Here is a 14,645-nt window from a genome sequence, read left to right as displayed (position 1 = left end):
AGTGAGCCAAGGCACTAAGTCTCAATAAAACCTTTGGGAAATGCTTTGTGGAAGAAACAAGCGTATTTAGCACAGGGTTGCATTTAGCCTGCAAATTAAAGCGTTTTGTCTCTTGTGTCATCTACAGCTTTGGACAAATACAGGGCAGAATGGAAATCTAAAGATAAAATGAAAACGAAGGCATGCACAATGGCAAGATGGATTTATTACCTGGAGGAAAGGCACTCCTGTTCTTTCGATTGCTATCACACCTACTGTCTGGTTTACTTCAAGGTCAAGAATCAAGATTTCTCTTGGGTAGAGTAACAACATGTAGTTTCGCTTGGAAGGCAGGTAGGATAGCTGAAGGCAGTCATTCAGTGTTACTGATTCAGCACTAGACACATCACAAATAAGTCTTATTAAAATACATTTCATCGCAAAGGGGCCAGGATTTCAAGTGCTCAAATATCCAAAATGCAATCCATGATCAAATTAAAAAGCTATATGTAATCAAGCTTTGCAAACAGCTACCAAGCCCATCTCAGATGCTTCTCTCATCAATAATGGATCATGCAACTATAGAAGCAGCATCTTTCCACGTTCTTAAGAACAACCGAGCCATTACGTTAGTTACTAAGGGAAGCAGTAAGCATTTTTAAAGGGTTTTGCCCGGGCCAAGAAAAAGAGGGTTCTTTCATTAACTGAGCAGACGTACTGGTTGGATAGTGAGAACAAACGTACAGGTTATATTCAAGTATACACCCAAGTTTTAAGTATAAACCTGAACATGTAAACTGTGACAAATGTACCTTTGGAAACATCATACAGAGCCAGGATCAGTTGCAATCGCAGGTTTAGGTTTTGGAGTAAAGCCAGGCTCCCTAGATGGGTTTACAACCGCCACCATCACACCCTTTTAGTTTTTAGCTACGATAACCCACCTGTCATGTTCAATGCCCTCTTCTCCCATCCCTGATTACAGAGAACAGCAAAAGAAAAATGGAAATTCACCACCATTCTATCACATTTATCTATAATATTTCAGCCTTTGCAGCTTATTCATACTTACATGTACCCATTTAAAGCAATCTGAGAGGGACATGGAATAGGGCAAGCACTTACATATGTCTAATCCTAATGAAAGGCTCCAATTCATACAAAGTTAATTATACTTGTCCCACTGAAATCAATGAAACTTGGGTAAGACCCATAATTCTTAAGGGCATGTGCAAGTCATCACCGAAAATACTTCTATCATTACTGGGCAACAAAGAAACGGCAGCTGCCCCACTAGTTTCCTTTTTGACAAGGAGGAAATGTAAATAGTTCTAGGCTTTTCATGCCCTTCCAGTTGACACGAGATCACATTTCACAAAGAATTGCAAAATGAGATGCCATCAAGCCTATTGTTCAAAACTTAAAGCTCTCATTAAAGTATTGATCTTACCAACATTAACATGTTGCATTCAGCACTGATTCACAATACAGTCTGATGAATTTGTTAAAACAATTACTGACACATTTAAAGGCATTCATGATGAAAAACAGCAACAAAGAAGGAAAATTGTGCCATATGGAGCTTAATGTTTAATTGTTTGCAGGAAAAATATCAAAATGCAATAATCAAGTTTAATAGGTGGTAATATTTAAAAAATCAACATAGAGATTCCCCACACACACATTTACACACCAGTAGACACTTCCAAGACCCACAAAAGAGCACACATTTTAAACAGGGATTTTACAGGACAGCTTTCTTGCAGACTACATAATCAGGAAGTCAATTTTTACCACATTTCCTCCCTGCGATCATTCTCAAATGCCCCACAACCATGTAGAAATACCACCACATGTGAACAAATAGATAAATTCTGAAGCAATTTATATAAACTTATTTTTTTATGCTACAACAAATACAACCAACCAACTAACCAGCAACAAAAATACCCATCCCTCCCTTCAAATGTTCTTACTGCATTACTGAAATTTTTATTCTGGGCAATTTATAATGACAATTATCATGCACCCTCATTTTTTCATGAGTTGATGATGCAGGGTACTGCTTTTTTCAGAATCCAAATCCCTGGAACTTGTCCATGAATTCCAGTGCTTGAAAATGCACACAGTAGTTTATAGTCCATTCAAAGAAAGTATTGAAAGTTCCAACTGGCTTATTTACTGAATATAATGCAGTGGTTTCCAACCTTTTTTTTTGCCATGCCAGACTTAAGCATCTCTAAAATCCTGACCCCACCACCCCCCGTGACATATAATTCTTATTATTCAAAAAGTGAACTCCTACTCATGTGGAGAGAGCCTAAAAGGCCATGAACTGTTAATAACTCATTCTCAAATTGCCCCCCTTAAAAATCAAATTGCCCCCCTGTGGGGCATGTGCCCCATGCTGGGAACCATGGATATAATGTCATCTTTGTTCAGAAACAGCCCTACTGGCCAAAACAAACAATAAACTCTATGTAAGACCACCCTCAAATGGCAAAAAGAATATAAAAAAACCAAAAAACTTATTATTTTCTGCCCTGCAATGGAACTCCAAAATCTGAAAATGAGCTGCCTTCCCTTACCTATTGGTAGAGCTGACCCAATTATCACTTCTTAGAGTAGAAATTTACTCACTGCTTCCCTTTGGGAGGAATCCAATGCTGCACGAGCAGACTTACATTGGTGCATTGGGACTTCGCTTTCCTCTCCTCGCCCCACAAGCAGTCTCCAACACGCCCTGAAAATTTGCTCCAAATGATGGCCGGAGCAGATTTCAAGGGTGCACAGGATGGATTGCACAAGCTGGTTGTGCTGGTCGCACAAGCAGAAGTGTGCTCCAGTTGGCAGCAATCTTGTTTCAAAAGTGAAAAAGTAAATAAACTTTTTTGAAGCAAGATAACTTAAGTCACAAACGGAAAACTGGTAAGTAACCATGTCTACATGGATAAAGGAAATATCTCATTCTGAAAGCCTGATATTTCACAGCCATATATGGCTTGAAACACTGACAGCAATCCCAGGTCTCAAGCACAAAAATGGAATACTGGGCTTACCCTATCCCTATTCTTGATTAGCCAGAACGACATGCCTTGCACTGTAGGTATTATATAGATTTACAGTGGTACCTCGGGTTACATACGCTTCAGGTTACATACGCTTCAGGTTACATACGCTTCAGGTTACATACGCTTCAGGTTACAGACTCCGCTAACCCAGAAATAGTGCTTCAGGTTAAGAACTTTGCTTCAGGTTGAGAACAGAAATCAGGCTCCGGCGGCGCAGCGGCAGCAGGAGGCCCCATTAGCTAAAGTGGTGCTTCGGGTTAAGAACAGTTTCAGGTTAAGTACAGACCTCTGGAACGAATTAAGTACTTAACCCGAGGTACCACTGTAGCTATATAGAACAAGTCTTGTGAGCACAGTAGAAAGCTTAAGACTTACCTTGGTTTTTCATTAGTGATGAGAATTTTTACTTTGTCCAAGGCCTTTTTAGCCCCTGCAGCAGATACCAGCTTGTTATGAACAGGACTAGAACGAGGGCTGGAAATGTAAACCTTTTTCCCTGAACTGACAGGAGCCTTGGAAGGAGAGAAGTCCAAAATGAACACTATTCCCTCACTTGTAAGCACTGCACCAAGAAAAGAGACAGTTATTACTGTAAAATATGAGGTGAGATTTGATGGTAGCATTTCACTTTTCAATGTACTTCTGGAATGAAAAGTGGTAACAAATTTTACGAATGCTGAAATACATGGCAAACTGATAAAAGGAACATCCTTGTGGAAAAGAGTGATAGATGATCCATTCTTATTTGAGGCCATAAAAGTTTAACCCTTAAAAAAAAATTATGTAAGGTTACTGGCAGACACAGTTGCCCTTCACTAACTTTCACCTACTTGAGGCTCCTCAACTATATTGTGTTATCCCGAAGCAATCTCCCCAACCAGGCACCTTCAAGGTGTTTTGGACCACAATTCCCATAATCCATAATCTCTGACCACTGGCCATGCTTGCTGAGACTAAGTGGACTTGTAGTACAAGGAATCAGGTTGGAAAATGCTGCCAATTCTTACATGCAACACTTTATATAATAATATTCCAATTCTTATATGCAACACTTTATATAAGAATATATATATATCTGCATTCCTATACAACTCACCCAAAAGCAAGTTCCAGTGAATTTAATTGGACCATCTTCTGAGTGAACATGCCAAGCTACGTATCTCTTCACATGTAATACACAGAAGCTATTTCCTTGTTTCTAATTATTACACCCCATAGGCATGATAAAGCTGTATTTGCATTGTAATATGAGCTACAATTTCACTCTCCACAACTTTGACTTGAGGCAAACTTTGTAATTAACTATGAATTCATGACTTCCCTTCACAATCTTATTTGACCATTCAGATTCATTTCCCCCACAAACTACCTCTAAAATAACACAAGGTTAATGAAACTGTCCAATGTTGTTCACTCTCAGTTCTCATGTTGCATTTTTAAGCCTCTGTGGCACATGTTACAATCTAACAGCAAGATTTTGTATGACAGCAATATTCAGTCCTGTAGAACAGAAAGGTAACATACTTTCCTAAAACAGAACTCACGTGTCAAATTTGAAGGATCAAAGGGATCAAACGAAAAAGAAAGGATGTTTTCTGCATAACTTTTCTTCCAGAGTTTTGTGCCAGTATCTGCATTCCATAACACTATGTAATTTGGTGGGTGAACTGCAAGGAGAAGATCTCGAGAGGCATCCTGATTCCACAGCCACTGCATGTCTGTCAAAAAGTAAAAGGAAAGGGAAAGAAAGGAAAGATAGAAAGAGAGGGAAAGATGAAAAGTCAGTCAGTCAACCTTGGAACTAAAAATAACAGCTCCCCTTTCCATCTTCTAGGTTTCTGAGGCAAACATCAGAATGTGGCATCAATAAAACATAAAGTTAGAGCTCTCGTTATTGATGTAAAAAGTCTGTTTATTAAAGAAAAACTGATACCAGAATTGCTCAGAACACCTTACAAGTAATGAGAACCATGCACAGCCAGCACCTCTTTCCTCATACAAACTCATGGTCCCAAGAGCTCACACAACTCAGCCAAGTCCTGCTGCCAACCCTTGCCAATGTATCTCGCCCAAGGACATCCTAGAACATTTGTAATCAGTGACAGAACATGGCACTTGTACATGGGTAGAGCTTGACATCAAAAGAGACTGAAGCTAGTAAAAACCAGCAGTTAAGGACTCCTGAGCCAAACCCACATAAGTGTGCAAGTGTAAATTGCATTTTCCCTTTGTTAACTGGGGAGTCAGGAAGGAGAGGTATGGCAAGAAGATTGGTTTGAAAATAAAAACTGAAAACATAGCCACTGTAACAACATGGTGTTAACACACTATTTTGAGAGATCTGAGCTGGATTCAAGCAAGCAGCCCATTGTTTGTTTCCACATTGTCAGGGAACTGACATTGGAGGGAGAGGCGAAGGGGAGGCTCCCAGATGATGCTGGCGAAGGACCCAGCAGCAGGGGGAGAAACAGCTCAGTAGAGGGGGAAGCCATTCAGCGCAACACCAGGGATAAAGGGGGGCAGACGGGGGAATTGGAGAGAGGGCTCCAGGACTCTTCACTGGACATCAGTGAGGAGAGCCCAGGTCCTCTGCTACCCACGCCTTCCCTGCGCAGAAGACTCCCACGCAGTGAGAGGAGGAGGAGACTGGGTGTCAAACAACTTTTATGTTGGAAGAGGTTCAAGAAACACCCACTGACGGATTCTGCCAGTGACTGAGACAGCCACGATGAGAAGGGGCTGTGCAGTCAGAAAGGTTTAACAAGGCAAATTAACCGAGAAAGGCACCAGCTTACGCATGAGTAACTCATACCTATTACACACATGTACACAGAAGACTTGTTATTCTTCAACCAGAGTATTTTGTCCAGCAGAAAATGCAGAAATTTTTCAAGGTGCATTGGAAATATTTCCCCTAGCATGCTTATTTACTTGTATTTAGCAAAGTTTAGCTAAAACTTTTAAGCTGCCAACGCTACCTAATGCTGTATTTGCAACTTTCATAGTTATGAATTAATTCCAACAGAAAAAATTCTGGATACGGTGACTTTAGTAGTTCAGGCACAGGTGACATCAATGTTGGATTACTTCAAGCTACAATCAGCAATCCAAATTATGCTGTAGTATTCTCCACTGACAGGAGACCCAGACATAATACAAAGCCCTGCTCAGAGATATGCACTGGCTGCCAATGTGTTACTGGGCCAAATTCAAGGTGCTATTTATTAATATATAAATCCACCAACAGTTTGAGACCTGTTTACTTGATCCAGTGTATGCCCATTTAAGCACTTAGGTCTGTGAAACTAGCACTTTTGCAGATGCTACGTGATGTTTCTTCTGCACTTCCAAGAAAATTGTAAGCCACTTAGAGGTCTTTTGTTCTAGTAAGCGGCTTATAAATGTTAAATGAACAAAAATTTCTGGTGGAATCATTTTAGCCACCCACCCCATGGGCAACAGAGATGAATGAAGACTTGATTAAAGGCAACCAATTAATACACATTCTGTATTTCACAGGTAAGCATGAAAAGTGAAATATAAACCCAAAACCTGCCACTAAGTTCAACTGAAGAGAATTCATATTTCAATTGCACTTTTTAAGCAGTAAGTTGTTTCAGCAAATCTTAATCATGAAGTCTTTTTCTTTTTTTACAGCTAGGATCACCAAGGCTCAGATCAATAACTGTTCCAGGACAGAATATCTGACATAATGGGTGTAGATTTTATTTCTTTGCCCATCAGCTAGCAATAAAGATCTTCAAATGGCACTTACAAATCTAATAAATCTAAACCTTAGGATTATACTGTAACATCACTTTTTACTAGGAAAGTCCTGAAGCGATTTAAAATAATACCTAAGTCTACACAAAACTAAACTTTACGTCAGAGGTTGCCAACCTTTTGGGACCAGTGGGCACATCTGGAGTTTTGAGAAAATGTTATGGGGTGCCAGCCAGAAAATGGCTGCAGTTGGATATGTTGCATTACACAATTTTGCTGCAATTTGGTGTGTGGCATAATACAAATGGGCTGCCACTTCTAAAACAGAGCAAAAAAGGAGACAGGGCCAAAAAAATGATGTGGGCATCAGCCACCTCCATCAGTGGGAAAAAGTAATCTACCGTATTTTTCGCTCTATAAGACGCACCAGACCACAAGACGCACCTAGTTTTTGGAGGAGGAAAACAAGAAAAAAAATATTCTGAATCTCAGAAGCCAGAACAGCAAGAGGGATCGCTGCGCAGTGAAAGCAGCAATCCCTCTTGCTGTTCTGGCTTCTGGGATAGCTGCGCAGCCTGCATTCGCTCCATAAGACGCACACACATTCCCCCTTACTTTTTAGGAGGGAAAAAGTGAGTCTTATAGAGCAAAAAATACGGTATATATCATTGTTCTCATTTTAAACTATTCCTTATCTGTGACGGAGGAAGCTAAAATTAATAAGTAAAAATGACATCTAAGAAAAATGAATTCTGAAGAAAATGTGAACAATTATTGGAAGGGAATTACAATGCTTTCATTTTTATGTTGCTAACAATTGAGGAATGCATTAAAGATTACCTTACGTATGTGGGCAGCTTTATAGATAATGAATGTGTCCACAGAGAAACATCAGAACTAAATAACAGCAAAACCTTTTCAGCAATTAAACACCTAATATTAGATAAAATTATTCAGCATTGAAGAGTTAAGTTATGCATTGCGACCATTTCCTTTTCCACATCATCATCAGAAGCAATCAACACAGATTTCGCGTAACTTCACCAGCTTTTTAGCAATGCAGTAAAGGGGTGGGGGTGGAATCTTTGGGTCATTATGGTACATGAAAAGTTTTATGAGACAACTTGGCAAGCAAACTATCAATTATTCATGAAAACCCATGCTGGAAATTAAATTTCACCAAGATGCTGTGAATTTTACTTCAGGAATAAAAGACATCTATAACTGTGATGATAATGAGGAATGTGGGCAGCATTATACACAGCAGGAGATGCACAGCTTCCTGGAAAGTCGGGAGGGGGAAAGAGAGTGGAGTGCCACAAGAGAACTGAGACATTAGAGGGCATTAATGGGGGGCGGGGGCAAAATGAGAGAGAAAATGGTAATACAGCATTTTCTTTTTGCTCAAGATGCCACAGTCCACAATTTAAAGGGGAATCCCTGTATATTATTACAGTGGTACCTCAGGTTACATACGCTTCAGGTTACACACTCCGCTAACCCAGAAATAGTGCTTCAGGTTAAGAACTTTGCTTCAGGATAAGAAGAGAAATCAGGCTCTGGCGGTACAGCAGCAGTAGGAGGCCCCATTAGTTAAAGTGGTGCTTCAGGTTAAGAACAGTTTCAGGTTAAGAACGGACCTCTGGAACGAATTAAGTACTTAACCCGAGGTACCACTGTACTGCCTTTTACTGAAAGATATTAAATTAGCAGTTAGTGCCATTTGATAATGATACATCTGGCAGGGTTACCATAAATACCTAAGATCTATCTTAGATCAATTACATGATACCAAAAGGCTGAAAAAGAAGATAGAGATGACATGAAGACCTTTTGCAGGGGCTCAGCCACTGAGCTATGACTCTATACAATGTTTCATTTTTGCAAGTTAAAAGGTAAAGGTAAAGGTACCCCTGCCCGTACGGGCCAGTCGTGACCGCCTCTGGGGTTGCGTGCTCATCTCGCTTAAGAGGCCGGGAGCCAGCGCTGTCCGGAGACACTTCCGGGTCACGTGGCCAGCGTTACGAAGCTGCTCTAGCGAGCCAGCACCAGTGCAGCGCACGGAAACGCCGTTACCTTCCCGCTATAAAGTGGTACCTATTTATCTACTTGCACTTAGGGGTGCTTTCGAACTGCTAGGTGGGCAGGAGCTGGGACCGAACGACGGGAACTCACCCCGCCGCGGGGATTCGAACCACCGACCATACGATCGGCAAGTCCTAGGCACTGAGGTTTTACCCACAGCGCCACCCGCGTTCCCCTTTTGCAAGTTAGTCTATATCATTATCAGTCTTCTCCAATATTGCTTCGCTGGCATCATCAAGAGAAATATCATAGGTTCATTTCAAGATACCTGTTACTTTTCACATAAAAGATCCCAAATTTCCTTCCCCACCTGCCAGGCATTGTGATGAAGCAAAAAATATGAACAAGTCTGGGTATGCAAGCTTCAGTGATAGTATAGTTTGTTGGTTGTGGTTGCAAATCGGCAGTTATACAACCTGTACCACAAACTGAAATGCAGCTGCTGAACTAATTCACTGTTGCCTAGCGACGAGTGGCCTTCTCCAGAAACTGAGCTAACAAGTTTAGGGTAGCCTTGAACAATGGGGCATTGTCTGTCATATTTAACAAGGCTGGAAAGTCTGTATAAGCCCAGCTCTGCAGGTTTTAAACCCTTTCCCTATGGCACTAATAGAAATAGATAGGAGCAACAGAACACTGAAATAAACACATTTTTCAAAATGTATAAACCACACAATAAATTGAGGGTCGTTTATATTTATTAGACTTTGTCAGCAGTACGAGACAGTAAGTCAATATTGGACAAATAAACCAAGGGAAGCTGTAAGACCATGGAGAATGTGAGAGGGGGTAGTGGGTACGGAAAACTAAGGGGGGAGATTGTTATGCCCAGAGGAGGTGAGATGAGGAGAGAGTTATGACCTTGAAATGCAAGGATTTACCATTGCATAATAGAGTTGGAAGGGACCTTAGAAATCATGTAATCCCAATTCCCTGCTCAATGTAGGATCTGCACTGCAGGATGCAACCACAGCCTCCATAACATGTGGCTGTTCCAAGCTCCACTTAAACAAGAGGCCTCAACCTCTTGAGGCAGCCTGCTGCACTGTTAAACCAAATCTTTCTTTTAGAAAGTTTTTACTAATGTTCAACTGAAATCCACTTTCATGCACTTTGCACCCATTAATTGCAGACCTGTGCTCTGGAGCAGCAGATAACAAGCCTGCTCCATCTTCTGCATGAGAGCCCTTCAGATATTTGAAGACCACTATCTTGTCTCCCGGAAGTGTCTGCGGAAGTGTCTGCGGAAGACCGGAAGTGTCTGCGGACAGCGCTGGCCCCCGGCCTATAGATGTGAGATGGGCGCACAAACCCCAGAGTCTGTCAAGACTGGCCTGTACGGGCAGGGGTACCTTTACCTTTACCTTTATCTTGTCTCCTCTTAAATCTTCCTCCAGAATAAACCCACTCAGCTCTTTCAACCATTCCTCACAGGATTCGGTTTCTAAACTTCTCACCATCCTGGGCCTCTGGTCTTTCCTAACAGATATACTTACAGTACAATCCTATTCAAAAGTCCCACCAGCAAAGCAAATTAAATGTTTAAAAACAGGTATATGACATGCAGAATTACTTGAATGTAAATGGAAGCATACAGATTGACTACTTATTGTTTGTAACCTTCTTCTTTTAGCTAGAAAATCCATTTACAGTGGTACCTCGGGTTAAGAACTTAATTCGTTCTGGAGGTCTGTTCTTAAACTGAAACACCACTTTAGCTAATGGGGCCTCCTGCTGCCACTGCACCACTGGCGTGCAATTTCTGTTCTCATCCTGAACCATCCTTAACCCGAGGTACTATTTCTGGGTTAGTGGAGTCTGTAACCTGAAGCGTATGTAACCTGAATCGTATGTAACCCGAGGTACCACTGTATTACTGCACAATGGTGTAACTCACACACACACAAAAGTTTCCTTGCCTTGAATGGGTTTTGTGTGCTCTTGTATTTCACAGCGAGCAGCTCCTGTAGCAACATCCCAAACAATGATCTTTCCAGTGGCATCAGCAGAAGCCAAGCGCAAAGAATAAGGTGATCCAATATTGTGGTGGTAGTTTTCCTTAGCCCATTTAACCTAAACATAGGAAGATAAATAACATTCAGATATATTTGTAACATAAACAGAAGCATGAAATACTATTTTTAACAAATTGCGTTTTTATACTGTATTTTAATGTTATGAACCACCCTGAGATTTACTAATGAAGGCTGGTATATAAATTTAATATAAATAAATAATGGAACCGAAGAAATTAGAACCTGAGACTAATACTAGTATAAGCAACTTACAAATCTGTAACATGAGATTGTATAGTAAGTAATAAATGTATTGGGAAGAGTGAATAAATCCCAAGGCACAAACAAATCTAATACCACCAATATTCTTATATGGCAATTTGAAATTAATAAATTTCAAATTCACAGCACTGTCTCTGACAGTGAACTCAAGTGGTAAGTGCTGACAGAAATTAAACCAAAGCATGAGGAGGACCACCAAGATGTGGAGAAGTACAACAAAATTAAAACAAAACAAAACAGAACAAGCACCTCCCCCCACAAGAGCCCAGTGAAGATTGAATATACTCTGTAGCCTCTGGATATACTCTGTAGCCACAAAATGTTGAGTGTTAGGTAAAAAAGAAAAATAAGAGAACTGGACAATAGGAATGAAATACAGTGGTGCCTCGCAAGACGAAAAGAATCCGTTCTGTGATTCTCTTCGTCTAGCGTTTTTTTCGTCTTGTGAAGCAAGCCCATTGACGGATTAGTGGATTAGCGCTATTAGCGCTATTAGCGGCTTATCGGATCAGCTGATAAGCAGCTTAGCGGCTTAGAAAGGGGGGGGGGACCCCGCAGGAACTCGCAAGACATTTTCATCTTGCGAAGCAAGCCCATAGGAGATTTGTTTTGCGAAGCACCTCCAAAACGGAAAACTCTTTCGTCTAGCAAGTTTTCCGTCTTGCGAGGCATTCGTCTTGCGGGGCACCACTGTATCTTGATTGAAAATAATGGCTCACTAGAACATTGAACATGAACACTTTCTGTCAAGAGGTGTGGTTAGATAGCAATACGCTTGTTACTTCTTACAACTGAAACAGCATTATGAAAACAAATGAAATTACTGCCTAAACATGATAGGGTTGCTGTTTGATTATTTTCTCTTACCTGAATTTTACATTAAACGGGTTACAATGTTATTAACTTACCTTGACAACATTAGCTTTGTGCCTTTCCAAAACCTGTAGGGTCTGGGCAGTCTTGGAATCAATAACCAGAACGAGAGAATGGCATCCATATGCAATCAACCCTTGCCAGCCCCTAGAAAATAGTAATCATACTGTCAGACACAAAAACATAATTTTGGTAAGCTGTAGAACAAAAACCAAGCCAAAACATATGAAATGCATGATTAAACTACACTGCTTGGTGTTAAGTGGTATAGAAATTATAGAAATTATAGAAATAAATTAGATCCAAAGTTATAATCACTGAATGTCTCAAACCATCCTCCACTCCCCAAAAAAGGGGGAAGTGAAAGCAACTCTAGATGAATCACTAGAGAACTGAAAGAATCTTTTGGCAACCACTCCTACGCATAAAAAGAACCCCCAAATTGTTGTATTTACCAACTGCAGGAGACTTTTCCCTTCAGTTTTCCAGTGAAGGCAAGTCTTGTGCTTTTATTTCTATCCTACCCTAAATCCCTCCGCTCGTGACATCTTAAGTGTTTTACAAACAGCTTTCATTTCTGCTTAATAAGGACAGGCTGCAACAAAACACGCCTCTCCTGTATGGGTCTCTACAGCCACACAAGCGCTCTAACTCTCCCAGTGGTTTGACTTTACCCCTGAAGGTGCACTCTTCTGTCGTCTCCCGAGACAGAAAGATGCCAACCAAACCAGTTCAAGTTTCTTCATCCTATACTTGATTGAAATCAACCCAGTTGCCAAAGCTCACACACCCATGATGCTGCCCGCTCCCATAATCAAGCACTACACCTGTCATTTTTTTCTTAACCCACACATGGCTGGCACCCATCTGTCTTGGGGGACCTTGGAAATAGTGTGCCTTTGGCAGAGAAGTCAAACAGTTACATACATGTCAGCCCACACATGTTCCATACAGTGCTTTTTTCTGGGGGGACGCATACCCCTAAACATTTTGTGAATCTAAGTTTAGCCTCATTGAGGAGTGGTATTTCAATATGAGCAGGAAAATGAGAGTACCCCTAAACATATTTTTTTTGGGGGGAAGCACTGGTTCCATCCATAAACACACACACACAGTGCTTTTTTAAAAAATGTTTATGGGTACAGTGGTACCTCGGGTTAAGAATTTAATTCGTTCCAGAGGTCCGTTCTTAACCTGAAACTGTTCTTAACCTGGGATACCACTTTAGCTAATGGGGCCTCCCACCGCCGCCGTGCTGCTGCCGCACGATTTCTGTTTTTCTCACCCTGAAGCAAAGTTCTTAACCCGAGGTAATATTTCTGGGTTAGCAGAGTCTGTAACCTGAAGCGCCTGTAACCTGAGGTACCACTGTACTCTCATTTTGACTCAAGAAAATCACCATTTTATAGTTCAAATCGGGAAAAATAAAAACAGTACAGTAAACAGACAAAAGCACAAAGATTCACAAAATGTTTATGGGTATGCTTACCCCTGCGTACCTCCAGAAAAAAGCACTGTGTATATACACAAACACACTCTTGCACCATAACCCCATACAGACTTTAGTAATAGTTTGCGTTACGCAGCTCTTCTTGAAGACTCTATGAACTTCACTCAACTGCCATTAGCAGCTTACACGCCTCAGGGAAACACTAGATCCTTTGCTCCTAAAATCCCCTCTCACATTAGGACCATAAGGCTGACCGGTCTTAGGCGCCCCTCTCACGCCCATACACTGCGACCCCGTGCACGCCTACTCGCGAGTATGCCTCGCTGAAGTCTACGGGGCTCCAGCATGTGAGATGGGACGGCCACCTCTCTCTCTCTCTCTCTCTGGTAGCTCGCGCGGAGCTATAACGACCCTCTCTCTGTCTCCCGCCGGCCTGGGTGGCCTGTGCCCGCCTCCTCCTCCCCGGTCCCTCGCCGCTTCCCCCACTCACCAGTCCGCCGCCCCTCGGTTCTGCGGGTTGAGCGCCCCGGTGAGGGTCCGGGCTGACAGCTTGATGTTGACCATGTAGGGCTGCATGGCTGTGAAGGGAACAAGGTGGGGGCGGACCGGTGGGCCAGAGCGGCCGACAGGTCAGGGGAAAGTACCTACGGAGAACTAAGGAAGGAAGCGATCTCCGTTAGATGGCGCACCACCAATCCAGCTCCCCGACTGATCCGGTGTGCCCCCTCAGCTGAAGAAGATTGGTTCCGCCCCCCAAATGATACTTTGGAGTTTGTGTTGGGGGCGAGGGAGAAGGGGATCCTAGGCAAGATTGGGCAGAGTTCCCGGCTGATTCTTTTCCGCGTACTAAGGCAACGGAAACTGCTGTTGCTTAACCCGCCTTCGTTCTCTTTTGAGCATGCTCAGGAGCCTTCAGAGCAGACATTGCCTTTAGTTTCTCGCTTTAGTCACGCGGACGGGATTTCTGCCGTTTATTATTTTACTGCCTTGCGGTAGAGCGAGGAGGCAGGGATTGTTCAGAGGAACGAAGGAGATGCAACTAAATCTAGAGCAGGAAAATGCACGATATTCGCAATTCTAATTTATTTTGGGAGGGTTTTTTTTGGCGGAGGGAGGCGTGCCAGTGATGCCAGAAGCAAAAGTGTGTGTAGAAGAACTATGAATGTG

The 14,645-nt window shown here is 41.9% G+C and overlaps 1 protein-coding gene across 1 annotated transcript in view; it reads right to left on the bottom strand.

Annotated features, from left to right (window-relative positions):
* Positions 1-14,340, bottom strand: part of WDR11 (WD repeat domain 11) — a 52,813-nt gene extending 38,473 nt beyond the window's left edge. The window contains exons 1-6 of the mRNA XM_082222740.1: positions 13,969-14,340; positions 12,064-12,175; positions 10,778-10,931; positions 4,595-4,768; positions 3,426-3,612; positions 211-376 (exon numbers count right to left, since the gene is read on the bottom strand). Of these exons, the coding sequence (XP_082078866.1) occupies positions 211-376; positions 3,426-3,612; positions 4,595-4,768; positions 10,778-10,931; positions 12,064-12,175; positions 13,969-14,054 (879 nt within the window). The 5' untranslated portion in view covers positions 14,055-14,340. The remainder of the gene's footprint in view (positions 1-210; positions 377-3,425; positions 3,613-4,594; positions 4,769-10,777; positions 10,932-12,063; positions 12,176-13,968) is intronic.
* Between the last annotated feature and the right edge of the window lie 305 nt (positions 14,341-14,645).

This window comes from Podarcis vaucheri (assembly GCF_965113315.1).
Source record: "Podarcis vaucheri genome assembly, chromosome: 5".
Lineage (NCBI taxonomy): Eukaryota > Metazoa > Chordata > Lepidosauria > Squamata > Lacertidae > Podarcis > Podarcis vaucheri.
The sequence above is the reverse complement of the archived record's forward strand: the minus strand, read 5'-3'. Positions and strand labels throughout refer to the sequence as shown.